Raw genomic sequence first — 24779 nt, forward strand, 5'->3', positions numbered from 1 at the left:
GTATTTTGTAGACGCAGCGGACGAAAATGTACGCATCAGAATCAAATAGTTTAGGGATTTCCAAACGCACGCACACACACACAAACACACAAACATGCGCGCGCAAACTCACACACACACACACACACACACACACACACACACACACACACACACACACACACACACACACACACACACACGCACACATGCATGAACGCGCGGACGCCAGCACGCACGCACTCACGCACGCACACACACACGCACGCACGCACACATGCACGTACGCGCGCACGCCAGCACGCACCCACGAAAGCTCGCGCACGAGCACGCGCCCCCGAAGTCGCGCACGCGATCACGCACCCTCCACCAAACCCCCCCCCCCCCTCCCGCACGAGCGAGTACGGCTACCTTATCGGTAGAACGGCTGGTTCAGCTATCTTGTAGCGCATCCTCATTCAAAGCGCCGGGCGGGGTGGGGGATCGCAACATGATAGAGTGAACGGTCACTTTCCCCGCGCTGTGTGCGTGTGTGTGTCAAGACCCGAAAACTCGTGACAAATTTCGGCACATTTAAAAAAAAATGTTTTTGCCACTATATATTGTGCTACATGATGCTTAGACGGTCGCTGAAGCATCAAACATGTTCAAATTAAAAATAGATTAGATTAGTGTTAGACGTTCTCCTACGCTTGTTTTAAATAGGCTTCTTCACCCTCAATTGGCAGGGGCATCGAATGGTCTCATCAGCAGCGGCACGAAATAAAATAAACCATCAATACACCGATAACACTTTGAATCCCAATCCAGCTTCTCCCACAGCGCCTCAAGGTCATACACAAATTAATAAATGCTAACACCCACCAAATAACAATACACAACCGCAATGCACATATATGAACCAACGCATACACCACAAACACCCAATCAGCTGGCGGCGGAAGGCACGGGTAGAAGCGCAAGTAAGGCAAGCCAGGGTGAGGGAGGGAGAAGAAGCGGACGAGAAAATGGGCGCCAATTTTTTTAAAATTTTTGACCGTTTTTTTTATGCTCCGCCGCCATAAATAGTTCGTCCATTTCGCCAACAGATGGCGCTTAACTTGCTCGACCCAGCGCAGGAATCGCTGAAGTCCAGCGCGGGAGACCAGGCCAAATCTGCGCTGGCCAGCGCAGATTTTGGTACATTTCCTGCGCTGGAAACTGCTCGAATTTTCGCAGCGGGTAGCAACATTGAGCGAGAGGTTGAGAAGTTTTCGATCGCTTTGCGCAGCGGGAACCTCTCGCTCAATGTTGCTAGAGAGCAAGAACCAATAATGATAAAGCGAGGTGAAAAGCTGCAAAAGAGGGGAAGGAGGGGAGAAAAAGAACGTTGGTGTGAACTGTTTTTTAGCCACTACCCGCACAACAAAATCGAGCAGTTTTTGAGCTCGCTTTCTAGCTCGCTTTCCGCCGAAACCGATCGAGAAAGCGAGCAGAAACGTCCGAAGAACCGATCGAAGCTCTTGATCGATTGAAGCGTTTAAAGTCGTTCGAGAGAGCGCGCTGTATGGGTTTATCTCTTTCTGACAAAAAAGCTCCGGTACACGACCGTGATGGCGCAAAAATGATAGTGGCCGAAAAACAGTTCACACCAACGTTCTCTTTCTCCCCTCCTTCCCCTCTTCCACATCTTTTCACCTCGCTTTATCATTATTAGTTCTAGCTCTCTAGCAATATTGAGCGAGAGGTTGAGAAGTTTTCGATCGCTTTGCGCAGCGGGAAGTTTTCGATCGCTTTGCGCAGCGCGATTCGAGAGAGCGCGCTGTATGTGTATGTCTCTTTTTGACAAAAAAGCTCCGGTACGCGACTGTGATGGCGCAAAAATGATAATGGCCGAAAAATGTTTCACATCCACGTTTTCTTACTCACCTCTTTTCCCTTTCTCCTCGCTTTATCCTTATTGTTTTTTGCTCTCTAGCTATATTGAGCGAGTAGCTGGTAAGTTTTCGATCGCTTTGCGCAGCGGGGAGGTTGAGAAGTTTTCGATCGCTTTGCGCAGCGGGCTCTACCTCAACCACTCCCCCCGGATGGCACCTCCGGCGACCAGTACTACCATGTTACGTTCCCTTCGTCGGTCTTCGAGGAATAGAAGACCCCGCGATTTCTCTTCTATTTTTGCTTCGGCCTTTACAGGCTTGCGAGACTTATTACCACGCAGCAAAATAGTCAATCCTTGCTACGGAAGGAAGGTCCATTCTAAGCTTGAACCCATGACGGGCATATTATTAAGTCGTTCGAGTTGACGACTGTACTACGGGGCCTCCTACTATCATTTAAGGCGTAAATATATAAATAACGACCCTACGCTATATGTTATTCCACTGGCACCACTCTACAGGTTTTCATTAAGCTATCTTATAATTTTACACTGCGTTGAACTAGCTTTTTGTTGTGTTAGTACTTATATTAGTAATGGAAGTTGCACTTTCAAGTCGGTGATAAAGCCGCTTATTCGACCAATCATTTCATGAATAATTCTAGAAATAAACTATTAAGCGTTAACCACACTTAACCAATTAAACAATTAAAAGATATTCTCTTCAAATTACAGGTACAACGACAAGCTTGAGAAATACTAGTAGCTACGTTTCGAATATACGTAACACAGCGTTATGTGGAGCTGAAATCTATCAACGATATAGTCTTTCGACGTATAAACCTGCTGCTAGTGTTTCATCACGTATAACTCAGTTGAGTTTAGCATATTCTGGGAGGTTTCCCAAAGCGAATTCCGTAAGCTCGTCATTACAAACATCGATTACTGATTCATCAGAAGAAAAGCTTCACAACAGCAGAAGCAAGGTAAAATATTGACTTTATTCCTTTTCGATCGATGTTGCCCCATTTTTCGACATTAAGCATGTTGTATTGAATAACATGACATTTTAAATTTATTGTAATACATAATTTTTTACAAAAAAATAATTACCAAAAGTACAAAAAAGCATAGTTACACTAAACAAATAAACAACAGTTCATCGTCAAAAACTCCAATTAATTACTTCCGTAACGTCAAAACTTACATTTTACTCTTTTATTCAATAAAAGCCAATCCTATAATTAAACTGACGCCTCTTCTCGAAGGTCGCGAGCCCACGGGGCTTTCTCAAGCTCTCATTTAAGTTTCTTAAGCACTTTTTCTCATGCGCGAGCCCGCCCGTCCGGTAAAAAGAGTGTATTTTTTGAGCGATTTGAGTACCGCCATCTATTAGCAGATACTCTAAGAGGAATGAGTTACACCCTCGCGAGAGCCCTCCCACTCCCCCCCCACCACCATCGTAACGCACGATGCGCTCTGCAGTTGTCAATGTGTTTGTGTTATTTCCAGTCATGCTACGAACACATCTAAAGAGTTGTTTTTTCGTTTCTCATTTCCTTCATGTATAGACTCAGTCGCAAATGCGCACTAATTCTAAAAGCAAACACAAACACGGTCATTTTTGGTCACATGAAAAATCTTTATTGAAACTTAATAAAAACTTTCGTAACACATTTAGAACCTAACAAAAACTCACATCATGTCGTCGTACTGCTAAGTACGACCTCCATCCAGAAAACACATGTCTGTGAATAAATGGACCATTACCTGTCGATGTCCGCACCGCATGTGCGTCTGCGCACACTGTTTGTTCACTTCACACTTCACCAAAACACACCAGCGTACGAGAATTCCCGCTGCGCAAAGCGATCGAAAACTTTTCAGCCACTCGCTCAATGTAGCTAGAGAGCAAAAACCAATAACGATAGAGCGAGGTGAAATGGAAAAGAGAGAAGAAAGAGAACGTGGGTGTGAACTATTTTTCGACCACTATCATTTTTGCGCTAACACGAACGCGTAGTGCAGCCCCGCTGCGCAAAGCGATCGAAAACTTCTCAACCTCTCGCTCAATGTTGCTAGAGAGCAAGAACTAATAATGATAAAGCGAGGTGAAAAGATGCGGAAGAGGGGAAGGAGGGGAGAAAGAGAACGTTGGTGTGAACTGTTTTTCGGCCACTATCAGTTTTGCGCCATCACGGTCGTGTACCGGAGCTTTTTTTGTCAGAAAGAGATAAACCCATACAGCGCGCTCTCTCAAACGACTTTAAACGCTTCAATCGATCAAGAGCTTCGATCGGTTCTTCGGACGTTTCTGCTCGCTTTCTCGATCGGTTTCGGCGGAAAGTGAGCTAAAACCCGAGCTCAAAAACTGCTCGATTTTGTTGTGCGGGTACATTGAGCGAGTGGCTGACAAGTTTTCGATCGCTTTGCGCAGCGGGATTCGAGAGAGCGCGCTGTATGTGTATGTCTCTTTTTGACAAAAAAGCTCCGGTACGCGACTGTGATGGCGCAAAAATGATAATGGCCGAAAAATGTTTCACATCCACGTTTTCTTACTCACCTCTTTTCCCTTTCTCCTCGCTTTATCCTTATTGTTTTTTGCTCTCTAGCTATATTGAGCGAGTAGGAGGAGGTTGAGAAGTTTTCGATCGCTTTGCGCAGCGGTTATGTGTTTATCTCTTTCTGAAAAAAAAAGCTCTGGTACACGACCGTGATGGCGCAAAAATGATAGTGGCTGAAAAACAGTTCACACCAACGTTCTCTTTCTCCCCTCCTTCCCCTCTTCCACATCTTTTCACCTCGCTTTATCATTATTGGTTCTTGCTCTATAGCAACATTGAGCGAGAGGTTGAGAAGTTTTCGATCGTTTTGCGCAGCGGGTATGTGATGCAGTGAAAATATGCAGTTGCAAAATGATTAAATGTCGAAGAAAAGCATTTGTGTTGCATTTATGCATTTATTCCATGAAATAATAACATCTATGAGCGCCTGGCCACGGAGGTGACAAAATGTTGAAAAAAAATGTCAACTTTGTCGAAATTGCTTGTCAACTGCAAAAATGAGCTTTTCTCGTGGCCGCACCAAAAATACACAAGAACGGCAAAAAGCCCAAGCATCTTAATATAATCGATATTTTGTTTAAGAAGTGCTAAATAGGTACATAAATCAATTCGAAACATGCATTTTAACATTATTATCATAGCAATGGGTCACTGCGCCAAAACTGCGCCAAATAGCTGTTTGTTTACGCTTTTGTCACTTTTTATCTTTTTTTGTCAACTTTATTTCCTGGCTGCTCTAGATTGCAAAATTTTGACAAAGGTAAAAAAAGTGACTAAAGCTCACGGTTTGAAAAAATTTTCAGCATTTTGTCACTCTCATTGCCTTTCACCTTTTTGTTAACTTAACGAAGATCTAGAAAATTCGTATAAAACGAGAAAGAGCAATGCAGCCATCCCTGTCGATATTTTTGTTACTTTTGGTCTTTTTCGTTAAAAATACAAAATAAATTTTATCGAAACATTGACGAAGCCAGGAAAGCGTTGTGCAGTGTTTTAAGCCCTGGAATTACTGCGGTATGGAAAACTAAAAGTAATACTTAAAGGCATACTTTTAACGTTTTCTTAACAGGATTGTGCTTCTTAGGTACTTGTACAAGCAATATATTTTTTTTAATATTTATATATCTTTAAACATATTTTTGAAATATTCCTTTGTTTATTCCTGAATTATTCCTTATAACAAACTTGAAAACCGAAACACACCAAAACTTTACATTTACATTACATTTACATCAATGAAATCTCTTTTAGCAAATTCATCATATTAAATAGTTACTAATTAAGCAAGATATTAATTTATTTGTTCTTTTTACTTTCATTACATCTTTTCTTTGGATCATAATTTTTAATTCATGTTTTATACTTTTTCATTTGTGCTCGTCTCTTTCAAATCAATTTTGATTTAAATAATTGAACATAGGAGGTAGAAAAATTCAATTTTAAATAAATTTAAAAAATCTTCTCCAAGCATTTTTTAACGCAAACATTACCATTCATCAATTGCCATGAAATTCTTTAACATTACTGTAAAACTGGAGGAATCATTTACGCAGGAAACGGTCAATCTACGTGCACAGTCCTCTTTAGAGAGTTCATCGAATTCAAGTTACAATAGTCAATCAATCCATAAACACTGTGATGCAAAAGATTCAATTGATTCTTGCATACAATCGTCATCTGCGATAGTGACTGCAACTGTAACGACTGATGATTTAATGAGAGAAGGATACAAAGAAAAAGAAATCATTGCCAGTGACTCTGCAAATCTACATGTTACGGCAACAATACGTATAAAGCCGCAAAGCAATATCAGGAAAGATGCCAATGCCAATGCTAATAGTATCATGGAACAAAAATGTGAACAAGTGAAAAGAAATGTGTCAGCTTCTGATAAAACATCGAAAAATAATACCATCTTAACATGGGCCACTGAAAATCCTTGTGATGATGTATCAAGCGAAAAAAATCAATTCAATCGAATCCCTAAGCGTAGCAACGTATTGGTTGGAAGTGATAGAATTCGAAATGTGACGAAAAATGTTACGGAAGATGTGCTCATACCTGCAACATTAAATGAAGCTAGTAAGGAAACAGATAGAGCCGTGAACAAAAGCATTGAAACAAGCAAAGAATGCGAAGATGATCAGGCCACTCAAGTAAGTACAACAGCTTGAATAATAATAATAGATTTTTTCCTCTTTTGAGTAAAGTACACGATGGATAAATAAATCTAAAAGTAATGTTACTACTTGTAATTTTATAATCTCAACTCGATTGAATTTCTCAAGTCTAGCGTGCGTGCCATATACAAAAATAAAACGAAACATTCTACTTCTTCTTTGGCGAACAAACCGTTATTAGTCAAGGCCTACATGTAAGGGAAGTGAGGGTAGTTTAGACACCTTAAGGATTTTTCCCGATGACAATACTTTTGTCATTGTAAACTTATAAGTGAAAATCGAAAAAGCTTTTTTGACTCATTATGTACTACGTTACGAGACAGTACAGATTGTGGAATGGTTTTAATACCATTCTAACGAAAAAGACAACATTTGTGTTTAAGACTGCAGAGTGGGTAAAATAGACATCATGAGAAAGTAAAATAGACATCTTTTGGGGTGATTTCGACTTCGTGATGGTTATAATTATTGAAATAACAAACTGTAATGCCTGGTTGTTTTTTATTCAATTCAAACCAAGTATTTTAGGGCAATTTCAAGAAAAAATATTTACTAAATTGTTTGGATACGATGAAATGTGGTGTTTTTATTTTTCTGAGCTAACTCAATAGCTAAATGTCGAACAGGTTATTATAATCCCATACAAGCGGGACTCCAGGTCGAGAGATATTTTGTTCTGTTTAGCTTAAAACTAATAGGGGAAACTGGGACAAAATAGTAAGGTGGGGCGAAATGGTTACCTGCATTATTGGCAAATTAACACGTTTATAAAAACTTCTGAAGATTGAAAAAAATCAACAACAAAGTTAAAATTCAACTATGAACGTTTTATAACCTAAGATTTGAAAACCAGTGAATAATTCAGCAAATAAAGTGTATACTCAAAACGATGTGTTTTTCACAGTATCGAAAATAAACTTTCGTAAGAATTTCACAAAAAATTAGAAAAAAAAAAATAATGTGTATCCAGGCACATGATAAATATGTATGATCTACAAGGAAGAAGTAACCATTTTAATAAAATGTAATGCTTTTAAAGATAAAATTGTAAAATGTTTCCCTTGGGGCGAAATGGTCGTTCCAACTTGGGGTAAAAATTATGTTTTTATTTATTCATGTATAATTGTCCTGCATATTTATGCTAAACTAACTGATTGTTAACCTTTAAACTAATCCCTATATCAACGAATATATACACCGAAATTGAATAGTAGGGCCCTTCACGATTCTAGTCAGCTTTTATATGGAGTTTGACTGTGGGAGGCTGAAATCTTCCCGCTGCGCAAAGCGATCGAAAACTTCTCAACCTCTCGCTCAATGTAGCTACAGAGCAGGAATTAATAATGATAAAGCGAGGTGAAAAGATGTGGAAGAGGGGAAGGAGGGGAGAAAGAGAACGTTGGTGTGAACTGTTTTTCGGCCACTATCATTTTTGCGCCATCACGGTCGTGTACCGGAGCTTTTTTTGACAGAAAGAGAAAACCCCACCCGCTGCGCAAAGCGATCGAAAACTTCTCAACCTCTCGCTCAATGTTACTAGATAAAGCGAGGTGAAAAGATCCCGCTGCGCAAAGCGATCGAAAACTTCTCAACCTCTCGCTCAATGTTGCTAGAGAGCAAGAACTAATAATGATAAAGCGAGGTGAAAAGATGCGGAAGAGGGGAAGGAGGGGAGAAAGAGAACGTTGGTGTGAACTGTTTTTTCGGCCACTATCAGTTTTGCGCCATCACGGTCGTGTACCGGAGCTTTTTTTGTCAGAAAGAGATAAACCCATACAGCGCGCTCTCTCGAACGACTTTAAACGCTCCAATCGATCAAGAGCTTCGATCGGTTCTTCGGACCCGCTACTCAAATTCGAGCAGTTTCCTGCGCAGGAAATGTACCAAAGCCTGCGCTGGCCAGCGCAGATTTTGACTGGTCTCCCGCGCGGGACTTCAGCGATTCCTGCGCAGGCCTGCGCAGGGTTAGCGCCATCTGTTGGCGAAATGGATGAACTATTTATGGCGGCGGAGCAAAAAAAACGGTCAAAAAATTTAAAATTATTGGCGCCCATTTTCTCGTCCGCTTCTTCTCCCTCCCTCACCCTGCCTTGCCTTACTTGCGCTTCAGCCCGTGCCTTCCGCCGCCAGCTGATTGGGTGTTTGTGGTGTATGCGTTGATTCATGTATGTGCATTGCGGTTGTGTATTGTTATTGGTGGGTGTTAGCATTTATTAATTAGTGTGTGACCTTGAGACGCTGTGGGAGAAGCTGGATTGGGATTCAAAGTGTTATCGGTGTATTGATGGTTTATTTTATTTCGCGCCGCTGCTGATGAGACCATTCGATGCCCCTGCCAATTGAGGGTGAAGAAGCCTATTTAAAACAAGCGTAGGAGAACGTCTAACACTAATTTGTTTATTTGTTTATTTGTAAATGTTAAGTGATTGGCCATCATTGGCCTTATCACTGATCTTATAAACTAAACTTATAATACATAAAGCATCACGGTACAATGTAACATCAGCACAAAATAAATAACACAGAGTATCACAGCAAGAAAAACAGGTTAACTTAGGGAATTCCAGTCAAAAGAGTCATAATGTGCATTAAATCTAAAAGCCATCGCAGTCAAAGGTTCATTATCGCTATATGCACGTCTAGTTTGGTCAACTCTTAGTAGCCTAAAGTTTCTTAAAATACGAGCAGGTACGTGGAAATTAACTCTAGCTAAAAGGTCCGGAATCTATCTCTCCTAGGATGATTTTTTTCATAAACAAGATTTGCGCCGTTTCGCGACGAGTAGCGAGAGACTCGAGTCCAAAAATTAAACACCGGGCATGAATGGTGAGCAAGTCACATTCTTCATAGAGCAAGTCACATTCTGATCGCACTCCAACATTTCGACCGTTTTTGCACGTGTTTTTCAATCTCATATCGCTTCTGCACGCGCTCAACTAGTCCATCTCTGGTCGATTTATCATCCAGTGATAAGGTTTTCATCAAGTGTACAAGCCCCGCAGCTTAATTTCCGTTCGAAGATTGAATCAAAACCGCATCGTGCCGGGATCATATACACTCAACCTCGCGTGTGTTAGTGTGTTGTCGTTCGTTTCTTTCTTCATCATGGCCGAATCCTGCCCCTCCTGTGCTGCTCCTGTAACGAGTGATGACTCCTATAAGTGTGTTGGCTTCTGTAATACCACTTACCACTTTGGCTGCTTGAGTGTGTGTGAGGTGGTCATGTCCGAGCTGAAACGTCCTGACTCACAAACTCTTTGGATCTGCACTAGCTGCAATGAATCACGCGCCAGTAAGGAATTTTCACTTAATGGAATGCTAGCTGCTCTTTCAAACCTGAAGCTGGAGCTTCTTGGAGAATTTGATTGTCGTCTCACGGATGCCTTGGACGCAGTCAAGAAAGATGTTCTAGCCGCGTTCCACGCAACTAATGCTAACACGCACACTACGTTACTTACTGCCCCTCCTGGCTTACCGCTTCTAACGAATAATTCTGTGGCCACTCCTATAAGCTCTCGCCCCGGTGAGCTCGATCGTAACTCACAAAACGCACCATCCCGAAATCCACCTAAGCGGAGGCTTGTTGATTTTACGCCGCCGGATACCAACCCTAATGCCTCACTGCTCACGGGTACAGCGCCTATATCAACATCGTCTCGTGCCGTGTTGACAGTCCCATTAAGTGATACTAACTCTAATAGGTTTTGGTTATACCTTACCCGCATAGCTCCGTCGGTCACAGACGTCGAGATGAAGGAAATGATAACAACACAACTGGGCACTGATGACGTCATCATAAATAAGCTGTTGCCCCGCGACCGCGATCCTAGCACTCTCACTTTTATCTCATTTAAAGTAGGGATGTCGCTTGAGTTCCGAGAAAGGGCACTCTCCTCTCATACCTGGCACAGAGGAATAATATTCAGAGAATTCATCGATCACCGTTCATCCGCTGCTCAAAATTTTTGGCGCCCACCCACACGACAACTGCCACTAGATGCCCACAATCCATCGCAACACACTTCGCAACAGAATCCAAACAACGCAGAACCACCGATCGAGACACTATTCACGATAACATCAGACGAATAACCTCCGTTACCCCGCTTCACGACAACAACACAGTCCATCAAGCCGCCGTATCATCTCACTCTCTCACCATCTACTATCAGAACGTGAGAGGATTACGCACTAAATTACTCAACGTGAGACAAGCCCTGGCTGAGAACAATTTCGATGTGTACGCCCTTACCGAAACATGGCTAGACGACTCCGTGCCTTCCTCTCTCCTTTGCGACAATAATTACGAGATCTACCGTTGTGACCGTTGCTCAAATACCAGTTCTCGCTCTCGTGGAGGCGGTGTCCTGATAGCATGCTCATCCAAGCTCACTTCGTATTCAATTTCGCACACCTTCACGTCACTGGAGCTTTCATGGGTATGCATCAAGATCGTTAATTTATCTCTGTTTATTGGTGTCATCTACATTCCACCTGATCGCAGCTCATGTGTAGAAATCCTGGATTCACTAAATGAGAGTGTTTGTCTCATTACGGAACGTATGAAACCATCCGATCAGTTACTGTTGCTCGGAGATTTCAACACTCCCTCTCTCTCTTGGCTCCCGTCGCCGACGCTACCGCTTCATTTCACCTCGACCAGCACCTCTACGGGAAATGCAGCTCTCATTGATGGAATGTCGTTTAACGGCCTGCTTCAATTGTCAGGAGTAAAAAATTCTCGTGACCGTCAACTTGATGTTATATTCGGAAATATGATCGCTGCCGAGTTATGCTCTTCAGTGCTGGAATCACCCCTACCCCTTGTGGCGCTTGATCAACATCATCCTGCACTTGAACTATCCGTTAAGTTTGCAACCCCCGTCACCCAACAACATCAACCTAAATCACACCGATCTCGATACCGAAGATTTAACTTCCGTAGAACGAATATAAGAAAGCTATGTGATATCATCTTGCAGACCGACTGGTCTTTCATCGAACAATGCAGCAACATCGACGAAGTAGTATTTAAGTTCAACAATGTAATCACCTCCTCCTTTCCTCTCTGCTGTCCACTCCTGAAACCCTCCCCCAGTCCCCCGTGGTCGAACAGGTCGCTTAGGGCTTTGAAGGCCGATAAAAACCGCACTCTCCGGGCATATAATCGTTCGCGTCATCCATATTCCTACGGATCTATAAATATGCAGACAAAGCTTACCGTACATATAACAGTGCTTGCTACGCGTCCTATGTTGTGCGCCTACAGGACCGATTCTCGATGGATCCAGGGTCCTTTTGGCGCTTTGTCAAATCCCGCACTTCTAAATCGGAATATCCCTCTACCACCTTCTTTGACGACGAAGTCGCTTCCAGCACTCAGGACAAATGCAAACTTTTTGCAAAGTGCCTGTCAAGTGTGTTTGTCGATCCTGTCACCCATCAGTTCCCTGTATCCGAAGGACTTTCTACAACGCCTCTCGATGTTTTCTCATGCAACAATGTGCCTATTACCACGCAAAGTGTCCTTGCCGCCATGAGTAAACTGAAGCCTTCGTTCTCTCCTGGTCCCGACGGTATTCCATCTTCGATATTAAAACAATGTGCAACGTCCCTTGCTCCCCTTCTGTCCCGTATTTACTCCAGATCAATCCAAGAGGGTTCCGTTCCCACAATATGGAAATCTGCATTTCTTATTCCCATTCACAAAAAGAACGATCACTCTTTATGTTCTAATTACCGCGGTATTGCTATACTATGCTCAATGTCCAAAATTTTTGGATTCGATTGTTCATTCGTACCTGTCTCCTATTGTCTCCAGCTATATATCTCCTCTCCAGCATGGCTTTATGCCCAAAAGATCCACCGTTACAAACCTTATGTGTCTATTATCTGTTATATATCCGGCTCTTTCATCCGCAAGCCAAATTGACGCTATATATACCGATATGAAAGCAGCTTTTGATAGCATACCAATTAATCTCCTGTTAGCTAAGCTTGAGAAACTTGGCTTCGGAGGTTACCTTTTAGATTGGCTCAGATCTTACCTTTCTGGCCGTTCCTACAAAGTACGTGTCTGCGATAGTTTCTCCGAATCATTCGCAGGTCTCTCTGGCGTACCTCAAGGAAGTGTGCTCAGTCCTTTGCTTTTCATACTGTTGGTCAACGACTGTGTATCTGTGCTTCCTCAAAATAGCTGTCTTCTCTACGCCGATGATGTAAAAATCTTTTTACCTGTTGCCTCACCTCATGACTGTAATGTCCTCCAGTATGTGCTGGACAAATTTTCTGATTGGTGTTGCCTCAATGGTCTCCGTTTATGTCCTCAAAAATGCTCTGTCATATCGTTTGGTCGTTCATCCCACAAAGTTCTCTGGAACTACTACATTTGTGGCTCTCAACTTGTTCGCGTCTCATCATTGAAAGATCTCGGTGTATGGTTGGACGAAAAATTACTGTTTAATGTACATGTCGAATTCGTCCTAAAAAAAGCCAACAAAGCTCTTGGATTAATCCTTCGTTTAGCATGCGAGATAAGAGATCCAATGTGCCTTAAGTCCTTATACTGCTGTTGGGTCCGTCCCACTCTTGAATACGCTGCAGTCGTTTGGTCTCCACCCGGTATCACTGCCATGGCTAGGCTAGAGAAAGTCCAACGCAAATTTACCCGTATTGCCATTCGTCGCTTCCTTCCCAATCAGTCTTCTATTCCTCCATATCATGTCCGTTGTCGCCTGCTTAGTCTGGAACCTATCCAAGCCAGACATTCTATCATCCAGTCCCTTTTGTTGCCAATCTTCTCTCCTCTGACCTTGATTCCCCATCTCTCCTGTCGCGTATACCCCTTTATGTTCCGTCTCGACCCTTACGCCCGAGAGCTCCCCTCTACATTGAATTTCGCCGAACCCGTTACGGCCAAAATGACCCACTCCTACGAGCGTTAGCCACCTTCAATGACCACTCCGATCTCTTCGACTACCATATCCCACCCCCCGTTTCCGCTCCCTCCTTCGCAACACTATCACCCTTCCCACTCCATAATTCGTTAACCCGCACATTCCTTCGTCCCCTTAGTTTTTAAGCAACATATTGTTAAGCCTTTGGCGGACAATTTAATTAAATAAATAAATAAATAAATAAATAAATAACTAGGTCTTTCTGCTACGTTACGCCAGGGTGTGAACCGTAAGACCAAACGGGTGAATTTTTTCTGCACTGACTCAATCTTATTCGACCATAACGACGACGATGGGCACCAAACTACTGAGGAGTATTCTAAGATGGATCTGACTAGTGATTTGTAGAGTGCGACAAGACAATGTGGGTCGGAGAATTCTCTCGACTGCCTGCGTATAAATCCTAGCATTCTGTTCGCTCTATCAATAATTTCGTTATGGTGCACATGAAAGTCAAGTTTACGGTCAAGGGTAACTCCTAAGTCTTTTACTGCACTGTGTCGTTGTAATTGTGTACCCGAGATGCAGTAGTTGAACACTATTGGACAATTAGAACGGTGAAACGACATGGACAAACATTTATCAACAGAAATTTGTAGGTCGTTGTTCAGACACCAGTCAGAAAAAGAGTCGATCGATGCTTGCAGGACAAGACAATCACCAAAACACCTCACAGGAAAAAAAAGTCTAAGATCGTCCGCATACAATAAACATTCAGATTCCCTTACTACAGTAGTAACGTCATTGAAAAATAGAGAAAACAGCAAAGGTCCAAGGTTACTACCCTGTGGCACGCCTGAACAACTCACGAATTCCCTAGATGTCATACATTCAACTTTCACGCGATATCGACGATTGGTGAGATAAGATTCGAACCACTCAACTAAAGGGGTAGAGAATCCAAGACGAGCAAGCTTCGCCAACAGCAAGCGATGATTCACCCGATCAAAGGCAGCCTTAAGGTCGGTATAGATGACATCCATCTGGGCTCCCGAAGCGAATGCAGCATGGCAGTGAGATACAAAACTCCACCAAATTAGTGGTCACACTGCGGCGAGGGAAGAACCCGTGTTGGCGTGTTGATATCAGCGAGCGGCAACAGTTCAAGAGCGAGTTCTGGACGACGACTTCAAAAACCTTAGCACCTGCAGGCAAAGTAGTAATACCACGGTAGTTTTCCACTAAGCTCTTATCCCCCTTTTTATGCACAGGAAACATGTAGGACGATTTCCATGCTCCTGGAAACATACGCTGATTGAGCGAGAGTGTGAAGATACGAGCCAGAGGTCCGGCCAAAACTTCGCTACATTTGGCAAGAACTGCGGTCGGAAAACCATCAGGTCCAGGGTTGTAGGATGGTTTGACCTGCTTGAGCGCCTTTAGCACAGAATCTCTGGAGATGTTTATGTCACGCACATTAACATCGACAGCGTCGGAGGGCACGTTGTTGAGAGCAGCATCCAATGAGAAGCCAGGAGCTTCAGTGGCAAACGAACTCATGAAACGATCGGCAAATAAATTGCAGGTTTCCTCTTTGGTACACGAAGTTGTTCCATTAAAGGAAACTATAGCTGGCAAGGAGCTGTTTTCCGTTTTGTGTCGACATACCTCCAAAATTTTTTCGGTTTTCTTCTTAAGCTGAACTGTATACGAATCAAAAAACGAGAGTGTAGTTGTCTATTATAGCTTCTATATACATTGTGTGCTGCGATGAACCGCAATCTCGATTGTTGTGTTCCACTGTTTTGGTAAAACCGATAGCAGGAAGATTTGTTTCGTTTTAAACGGCGTAATTGAGCATTACCCCACGGTGGACCCTGTCGTGGGCGTTTTATAGGGCAGCAGGCAGATAAATGTACCGTAAATTTCCGATTGAACATATCGAGTGCATGGTTTACGTCCGGGTTTCCATCAAGGAATGACCAGTCAGAGGATTGCAGTAGATCATTTAGAATCAAGAAGTTTGTGCGACTGTAGTCGAGCATGCCTGATTCTTGATGTGATGTTGTGTGATGTTCTGCTTTGGCTAAGCCGTTCGGCAGGCATAGCTCTATAGGCGGATGATAGCCATCAATAGCAACTATGGGGAAGGGTGTTATTGCCGGTGAAGAGCATTGTTGCAGGGTATCGTCGCATACAAAGATCAAATCGAGGTAGTTATTCGACGCATTATGAATTTTGTTAATCTGGTATAGTCCGTTGCTATTCATACAATCAAGAAGAAGGCGACAGTTGTCCGTGATCCTCGAGCATTCGTAGTCAACTTGGAGCATAAGTGGATTTGTTTCATCGGGTATCCAATTCAGGTTTGACAAATTGAAGTCCCCGAATAACAAACACATTTCATTAGCTTTACACGCTACGTCGTCAATAGTTGAACAGATTGTGTGAATAACCGACGTGTTATTTGTCATGTCAGGAGGAACATACATTGCGCCGATAACATACGTTTTCTTAATGCTGTAAATCTTTAACCAAAGTTGCTCGACAGTGTCTGATGTAGAACATAAGAGTACTCGCAAATGTGAGGCGACAGCTATGAGAACCCCACCACCTTTGGTTTTCCTACTATTTCTGTCATTACGGTCCTTTCTGAAGACGATATAATGGTCCGGAAACAACTGTGACGAGTTAATAGAGGAGTCCAACCATGTTTCAGTCAGGATAATGACGTCGTAATGAGTAGTAGAAACATAATCGAATACCTCAACACATTTAGTTTTTAGTCCTCTTACATTTTGATATAAAAATAACAAATCGTCAGTATTATTTAAGGAGGCAACCCCTGCAGGAATGACATGACCGTCGTGCGTTTGTGTGAGTGTAGGATCTGTACTGTAGCAATAGTGCTGCTGAAGTTGCGTAGTGTTGGGTTCACGATCGTTAAGTAGCCTACACGAGATGCCGTTGCTACAGACTGCTTCAGTGGTGGTAAAGTTGTTTCTTGTTGGAGGAACAATCATCAGGTGAGTGCGTAAATTATCAACAAAAGTTGTTTCGGCGTTATTTGGCTCATATGCGGTGTACAGCTGATTAGCGAGCGTGCGAGTGTGCGTGATGTGTGTGAATTGTTTATCGGTGTTGATAATTAGTGGGTTTGCGGTGTGGGTGAAGTGCGTGGAGTGTGTGCTGAAAGTATTGTGTGATCCAACAGCTGTGGTGATCGAATATCCTGCGCTGTAGATAGGGTTGTGGGTGTTGAAAGTCTCATTGGCGGTAGACGAAAATTTGCACCTGGTTGTTGAGCTCGGTAGTCGACAAATTCACGCACCGATAGACCAAGCGGCCAAGTATCGGGGGAAAGAGCCCTTTCACGTTGAGTAAGAGGCACTAACACCTTAAATGATAGAAATGAGAGTGTTGCTGTGTTTGTGCCTTGTCGTATAAGGCAATATGCAGTGACATCCTCAATGGACAAAGCATGTTTGACCATTTGCACTATTTGGTCACTGGATGTATCTGGAGCGAGCCGGGAAATATACAATGCGCACTTCTGCACCGTAGACTGAGCGGGGACTATTTTGATCGGAAATGTAGTTGTATCTTTGTTTGTGCCTGTGATCATGGGTGGAGCTCGATTTTTGCGATACATATCATCGATCGGCTTATTATTTTGGTTCTGGTTGTTATTGTTTTGGGTGTTGATGGGTCTGGCGCCAAATGTAAACAAAGTACGGTTGTCAGTAGCGACTTCCGAGAACAAACGTTTTGACCGATTTATGCGACGAATTTTTGCGGGAGGGTGACTGCTACGTGGAGTTTTTAGATCAAGTTGGCTCATCCGTGCAAACCCAGTTTTGATTTCGTTAGTCAATGGCTCCATAACGGTCTTGATGCTTTCGGCTACTGTTGTAATTGCCGCCTGGAAGCCAGATTGCATGGCTGCGTCTTTTACGAACTTGGTGCGCGGATTCATAAATACGTTGTTGCAGCCAATACAGCACCAGTGTAATTGTTTATATTCCGCAATGCGCAGGAACAGATCAGCAGGAACCGAAGTGCAGCGCTGGTGAAATGGAGAGTCGCACAGGTAGCAGCTGATAGATGCCTCCACAATTTCCATAGTGCAGGCGTTGCAAATACGGGCCATTATACGGGAGCGGTGCAGGTTTTCGTTGCAGCAACAAGAGCGATGGCGGTTAGGACGCGCGAACTCAGATGCGATCCGAAAAACGAAATTTACGCGAATTTTTTGGTCAGCAGAGATAAACGCACTATTGAACGATAATGGAACGGTGTTCTAAAATACTGTGATTATACAGAAACCGGAAAATAGTGTGATAAACAGCGCGATTTTCAAGAAAATATACAGAGCGAAATGCGAATGCGACTTTTACGTTAAACGTCAAACGTCTAATCTAATATTTTTTTAATTTGAACATGTTTGATGCTTTAACGACCTTCTAAGCATCATGTAGCACAGTGTATAATGGAAAGAAAATAACTTTTTTTTAATGTGCAGATATCTGCCACGAGTTTTCGGGTCGCAACACACACACACACAGCGCGAGGAAAGTGACCGTTAACTCTATCATGTCGCGATCCCCCACCCCGCCCGGCGCTTTGGATGAGGATGCGATTAAAGAAAGCTGAACCAGCCGTTCTACCGATACGGTAGCCGTAATCGAACATGCAGCCAGAGGGGGGGGGGGGGGGAGTGCGTGCTTGCGTTCGCGCTTTCGCGGGTGCGTGCCTGCGTGCACGCGTACGTGCATGTGTGCATGTGTGCGTGTGTGCATGTGTGCGTGCGTACGTGTGTGCTCGCGTGCGTGCGCGTGTGTGTGTGTGTGTGTGTGTGTGTGTGTGTGTGTGTGTGTGTGTGTGTGTGTGTGTGTGTGTGTGTGTGTGTGTGTGTGTGTTTGTGTGTTGTGTGTGTGTGTGTGTGTGTGTGTGTGTGTGTGGTGTGTGTGGTGTGTGTGTGTGGTGTGTGTGTGTGTGTGTGTGTGTGTGGTGTGTGTGTGTGTGTGTGTGTGTGTGTGTGTGTGTGTGTGTGTGTGTGTTGTGTGTGTGTGTGTGTGTGTGCGTGCGTGTGGAAACCCCAAAACTATTTGATTCTGATGCGTACATTTTCATCCACTGCGGCTACAAAGTCCATGCATTTTCGATTTCGCTACCTAAGAGACAACACAACTATCGGATTGACACCACGATCTTTGCGATCGGTTCTGCTGTTGGGGGTATTAAAAAGACACACGATCGAAGCAATCGTGCATGTGATATGTAGCACATTTCTTTCCAATTCAGCTAGCGGACGCAAGTGGAATCAAAACTTGAATTGAACTCATACAAAAGAGGATTCTGGATTGGTTTATTACGGTGGTTGTATGGTGCTGCACCTGTCCGTCCAGAATCTCGCGGCTTGTTGACTTAGAGTCGGTATTATGACGCCGTGCGACCGGCACTGCCTTGGAATGGGTAAGGCTCGGTAGGTTTATGTCCTTTGTTCAAGTGTATTCCGTGCATTTGTTGCGCCACGGCGATAGACCCGGCAGCAATAAAGTCATAACAAACTCTTTCCCGGTACGGATGGCGCTTCAAAGTTCTTTTTCTTATTATTATTCTTGTCATTACGGCTTACGCGATCATGTTGGCCTTTTCAGGACTTGACGTACACGTAGCCGGATAGTCAGCCCTTGCTACGGCGGACGGTTCATACGCGGTTAGAACCCACGACGAGCATGCAGATGTGAGGAATAACGGCGGTGCTGCGGGACCGCTCATATCCAGCGTGCAACTTGCATACTGCCACACTGTCTGCTGTCCGGTGCATACGCAGCAGGCAGGAGGAAGGATGCACCTTCTCAACAAAAAAACACCTTCATGAACCAGCGGCGGATCTAACGGTGGACGGACTAGGTGGTCACCGAAGATCTCTAGTATGTAGTATGGCGTATGTTTACAAGTGGACAAAGTATTAGCGACAAGGGCCCGCGGAAAGATGGTCGTTGGGGCCCTGTGGCGGGAGAACCATTTGCCCCCCCCCCCCTCCCCCCTCATGCCGGCAATAATTGTAGGGCCTGTGTTTAGATATACTGTTAAATCTCCCAACAGCTGTGTGTCAGTACCCCTCCCCGGTCATCAGTTACCATTTACAGGGGCTTCAACTCGTCTTTCAGCCTTTCATGAACTCCTTCCTTTCCGATGGATCATAAAATTTCTGAAGAGCATACATTCGGCGACAGTTTTGCACACACACTAACACTCACACCCATGCGCAGACGGCTCAGCATATCGGTGTAATCTACACCATACGAAAGCAAAAAAGCTTAGTGTAACAAAGTTATACTTAATGCTTAACACGTTCAGTTTGATGGCAGGCCCAGGGACTGCCAGTGAACTTTCCAGTATGCCGGTTTCACAATCAGCTTGCGTTCTAGATACCAGCGGAAAGGAAAGTTGATGAAAATCAGCGCCGGGCTGAACGTGTTAATGCAAATAAGGGTTCTGCGCGTTGCACAGCAAACCCTCCAGCGTGAGCTAGCGATTCCGTAGTCATTTTTACATTGCAGCAATTGAACTCATTCCGCTTTTTTAGTTTGATTTGTGAAAATGCAACTTCATCGCCGCAATGTTTGTTAACGACATTTTTAGGCGCCACAGCAACTCATGAGCATTGTCCACACGCGAGAAAGAGATAGCGCTATGGGGGGAAAAAGCACGGACGAGGGCTGACAGCAATTGGCCGTCTGACGCACCAACACATCCAAACCTTCGACAGCGCGCTCAGGCGAGGGGAATGAGGCGGAGCCAGGGACGGGCAGCTCGACGAGCTGCTCGACAAATATGCCGTTGGAGAGAAAAGGAAGGCATAATAAAATTCTCAGAACTCCATGATTTCTTCCGTCGCTTTGCACAGCGGGGACGTTTCTGCTTGCTTTCTCGATCGGTTTCGGCGGAAAGCGAGCTAAAACCCGAGCTCAAAAACTGCTCGATTTTGTTGTGCGGGCACATGTAGACTCGATTTCCGACAGGTCACGCTTCACCTGGTCCAGTCATCGAGTTCACTGTGCTCCCCTGCGCCTTATGCCGAACTGCTGATCGCTGTCGAACACCTTCTTGGTGGGGCATGAGTCCGTCATCCTCATGATATGCCCTAGCCATCGTATCCTACCAGCCTACGGCATCGTCAGAATTCTCGGTTCACCGTACAGCTCAGCAAGCTAGTGGTTCATCCTTCTCCTCCACGCTCCATGCTCGAACACACCGCCAAAGATGGTCCGGAGGATGCGTCGCTCAAACACGCCCAGAGCGTTTTCATCTTCCGCTTGGATGGTCCAGGACTCGTGTCCATAGAAGACCACCGGGCGAATAAATGTGCGATATATCTCACATTTCGGGCGGGCTCGAAGTCTTCTGGATCGCAGCAGTCGGTGAAGAAAGTTTCTAAAGTTGTGATGGCTCGAAAGTCTGTCGTCCTTTTTGTAGACTAGGTGGATGATACTCAGCTGTTAGTTCCTCCTGTTCCCAGACTTTCACAATCAGCTGATGCATTTCGACGGTAAGCCTTTCTGATCTCATTAAGAAGAGCTCGGCCACCAGTCCATCGCTGCCGGTAGACTTATTGCTCTTAAGCTGCTTGATGGTGCAGGCAATCTCATCCAGAGATGACGGGGGCACCTCGTCATCTGCCCCGATGCTGATGGCTTGTTCCACCATACGCCAGTGGTCTGCGAGGGACATCGCGGCGATGTTGTCAGCCAGAAGCACTTCCCCGAGCGCTGTCGCGTACCCCTCCGCCACATCACCACACTTCAACCAGTCCGGGGTGAGCCTTGGGGAGGGCTGAATCCGTTGGTTGTTAACCACGTAGAGTTTCTGGCGTAGTTTTACCATGACCAGGAAATGGTCCGAGTCGACGTTTGCGCCTCTATACGCTTGAACGTCGATAATATCCGAGAAGTGCCTTCCGTCAATCAGAACGTGGTCTATTTGGGATTTTGATCCACCCCTCGGGTGTCTGCAGGTGTAACTAAGGTGGTTTTGATGCTGGAAGAAGGTACTGCGGATGGTCATGTGCTTGGAGGAGGCAAAGTTTATCAGCCTGAGGTCGTTGTCGTTTGTCAGCGCGTCTCTCCACCGCTCTGCTAGATCGTGCAGTTGCTACAGTAATGGCGCACCGTCACGCCTTTCCAGCACACCTCCTGAAGTGCTACTATTTCGCAGCCACCGGCCCAGACCTCTTCGAACGTAATTCGGGTCTTGGTCCGTCGGGCCATCGAATGGTCCGTTTCGGTACTGTTCGGTCGTTGCGTGCGGTGTTTTACGAGGGTGGCTTGCAAGGCCTCTCCCCTATCCTCCAGTCTCGTCTAAGGCTTACGCTCGTTGACTGTTTAGAGTTTTGGAGCGAGCTAACACGTGAAAACCAGCGCAGCCCTTCGGGAAGAGGCATACACTGAGGGGAAGACGCTCCTAACATGGAGAACAGACGCTCCCAGGTAGAGTAATGAAGATCAATCATCTATCCTCCCTCTCAATTTAGCCATGCAACCCATCCGCCCAAGTGGTTGGGTTTCCCCGTATACCCAGCTTGGATAATTGAGAGACATGTTACCGTTCTGTACGACGGGGACATGTTGAGTAGGGTTAGGGGGTGGAGAGCCTATGTTAACCTTCTAGAGGCTTAGGATAAACCCCCGTATCAGCGAAGTATAGCTTCACCAGTCCTACCAATAAATAATCCAAGCCAACGTAGGCGTTACTTACAGATAGCTGAACACACTTTTGAATTCTTCCCACAATTCAACTATCTTGGGTCAAAGATAGCAACGAGTATAGCATGGAAGCTGAGTTGCGCGCAAGGATGCTGGTTGCCAACCGTACATTCTACTGTATAAGATAGCAGTTCACCTCAAAGAACTTGTCGCGACGGATGAAGCTGGGACTATATAGTACATACATAGTACCGTTACTCACATACATACATGGACACAATCCAAATCTGATGACACCCTTCTGGCCGCGCTGGAGAGTATACTTTCACCGTATGTGTGGAAGGAGAATGAGAAGCCGTTATAACAACGAGCTATACAAGATGTACGACGACCTCACTGTGGTGCAGCGTATCAAGCTCCCCAGGCTCCGGTAGGCTGGCCATGGTGTACGCATGGAAACGTACGACCCAGCCCGTTATGTCTTTTTAGACCGTCCACAAGGACAATGGAGGCGTGGTGGGCCAAATTGAGGTGGCAAGATGGCGTGGAGACGTCCGCCATGAAGGCCGGGATAACGGACTGGCAGACGAAGGCGCGAGACCGTGAGCGGGTCGGACACTCCTGAGGCAGGCAAAGACTGCAAAGCGAAAGTAGCGCCAGATAATTTTGATACATAGTTTTTATACACAACATTCTTGGATGGATGTATCTCATTATTTATTGAATTATTTTATCAGAAGAATACCTGTTGTCGCCCGGCCTCCGTCGTGCACCGACCAGCCGCGAAAGTGACTGGTCTTGGTGATGCCGTCGGCTTCCGTGCGGCAATTATATGCCCACTGCCTTTCCGTGGTGTCGAAGCGGGTGGACCCGCCGACCTCGGTCTTGCACCAAGTGCTGCCCTCCTGCAGTGTTTTCACCGACAGAAATTTGCGCCTCACGGCTGCCTTCCAGCTAGTTGCCCCAAGCGTGTGGGGGCCTATGCGGATGGAAGGGGAATCCTGCCAATGTCGAACACCTTGGTCAGTTGACACAAGAAAACGAGCCCGGGTAGTTAAGGAGAGGATGGTGACCACGCCTTCTCGTCAGGTAGTGTCTACTCAAGATTGCCTTGGGTAGCGTCTCGAAGGGAGTTCAGGGCTTGCGTGGAACGGATCTAAGTACTTTCGGATATTCGGAAGTAAATGTCGCTTGCTCAAAATTTCTCCTTTTGCTACTGGTGTTTATTTTTATTTAATCTGAGTCGTTTACAGAGAACGTGCTGCGATAAGGATTGTTTGTATGATTTTCCGAGAAAATAAATTTCTAATCCTTTACCCTTTTTCCGCAGGAGTACTATTTTATAACGTATTAGCGAAAATATTATTTTCTGCGCGGCATCGAATCAGGGCTCGTGAGCGCAAGTTCACCGACTTGCGCCCGACACCGCGCAGCAGTGTTACACGTGATCTGCTTTGAACCGGTTTTGGGGGCTTAGCAGTAGCGGTACTACCAAGCTCCGCCTACGCACACCGCCACTCACATTGTCTACGCTCACTAGTACCCACGTCGCGTGAGCGACACCTGTCATATGCACACATATTTAATGGATCGAGTTCCTGATACTCAAGACTGTTCCTGTTTCTTCATGTATGTTGGGATGAATTTTCGCTAACCGCCTTTAACACGGTTCTGAAACTATATTTCAAACATACAGGGTTTTCCAATTGAGTTTAGACTAGAAGCATACTTTTTTTGAATAGTCGCAATAGATTCTTGACTAGCATCCTCTATTTTTGATTACGATCAATGGATTTTTGACTAGCAGCAATTGATTTCAGCAGGCCGGTTGCTGGCACGGCCGTGACCAGATTGTTTTTAGAGGTTATCGGTAGGAAATCTAAAGCAAACTCGGTAATTTTCGGTAAAAACAACTTTTTATTCACTCACAAAATTTATTAAATTTCAAATTTATTGTTGAACGGTGAATACTTAGAAAAATATTTGAATTTCGGTCAGAAAAATTGAGTTTTAGTGTGCTCAATTGTAAACCAATATTCGATCGAAAATCGTTAGAACTACATATGGTCACTCTGAAAAACTTGTGCAATCTAGCTTTTGGTTAGGTTATGCCTGTGGGTCTACTACTGCATATTTCAATTCAGCCGTTAAGTGCTTTTGTGTTGTATTGTGCATTCATAAAATCAAAACAATAGCATCGAAAACCTATCATATAAAATATATCTTTCTTTGTGGATGATATATAACAGTAAAACAAATGATTTAATCAAATGAGCGGATGAAATTAAATATTATCCACAGATTATTATTCAAGTCAATCTGTCACACCGGATGTTATAAACGCGTCGCTCTTAGGCTGTCATGCAGGTACCTGCTGAAATCAATTGCTCCTAGTCAATAATCCATTGCTCGTAATCAAAAATAAAGGATGCTAGTCAAGAATCTATTGCGACTATTCAAAAAAAGTATGCTGCTAGTCTAAACTTAATTGGAAAACCCTGTATTATAAGCTACACGATCACATTTGATTTCACTTTTTGACTTACTTTTCTCGTCGCTTTACTAATCTGAGTATTAACGCTTACTTATTAATC

At 44.4% G+C, this 24779-nt stretch overlaps 1 protein-coding gene and 1 long non-coding RNA gene across 10 annotated transcripts in view; one reads left to right on the forward strand and one right to left on the reverse strand.

The window, feature by feature from the left end:
• LOC121590121 (ubiquitin carboxyl-terminal hydrolase Usp2) overlaps positions 1 to 24779 on the forward strand; it is a 225342-nt gene that overhangs the window by 66379 nt on the left and 134184 nt on the right. For 4 of the 9 annotated variants that reach the window (XM_041909544.1, XM_041909536.1, XM_041909562.1 and 1 more), the window contains 2 exons: positions 2570 to 2821; positions 5950 to 6554. The exons of 1 other annotated variant lie outside the window; for it this stretch is intronic. In XM_041909544.1, the coding sequence (XP_041765478.1) occupies positions 2570 to 2821; positions 5950 to 6554 (857 nt within the window). Of the gene's footprint in view, positions 1 to 2569; positions 2822 to 5818; positions 6555 to 24779 lie in introns of those variants that run through there. 4 more of the 9 variants (XM_041909553.1, XM_041909571.1, XM_041909578.1 and 1 more) reach the window with 4 other exon arrangements.
• Positions 9446 to 10180, reverse strand: LOC121590175. The gene is made up of 3 exons (XR_006004391.1): positions 9915 to 10180; positions 9768 to 9850; positions 9446 to 9714 (listed from the first exon to the last, which is right to left on the reverse strand). It is a non-coding gene; the product is annotated as an uncharacterized LOC121590175 (long non-coding RNA).

The sequence above is a fragment of the Anopheles merus genome, chromosome X, assembly GCF_017562075.2.
Source record: "Anopheles merus strain MAF chromosome X, AmerM5.1, whole genome shotgun sequence".
Lineage (NCBI taxonomy): Eukaryota > Metazoa > Arthropoda > Insecta > Diptera > Culicidae > Anopheles > Anopheles merus.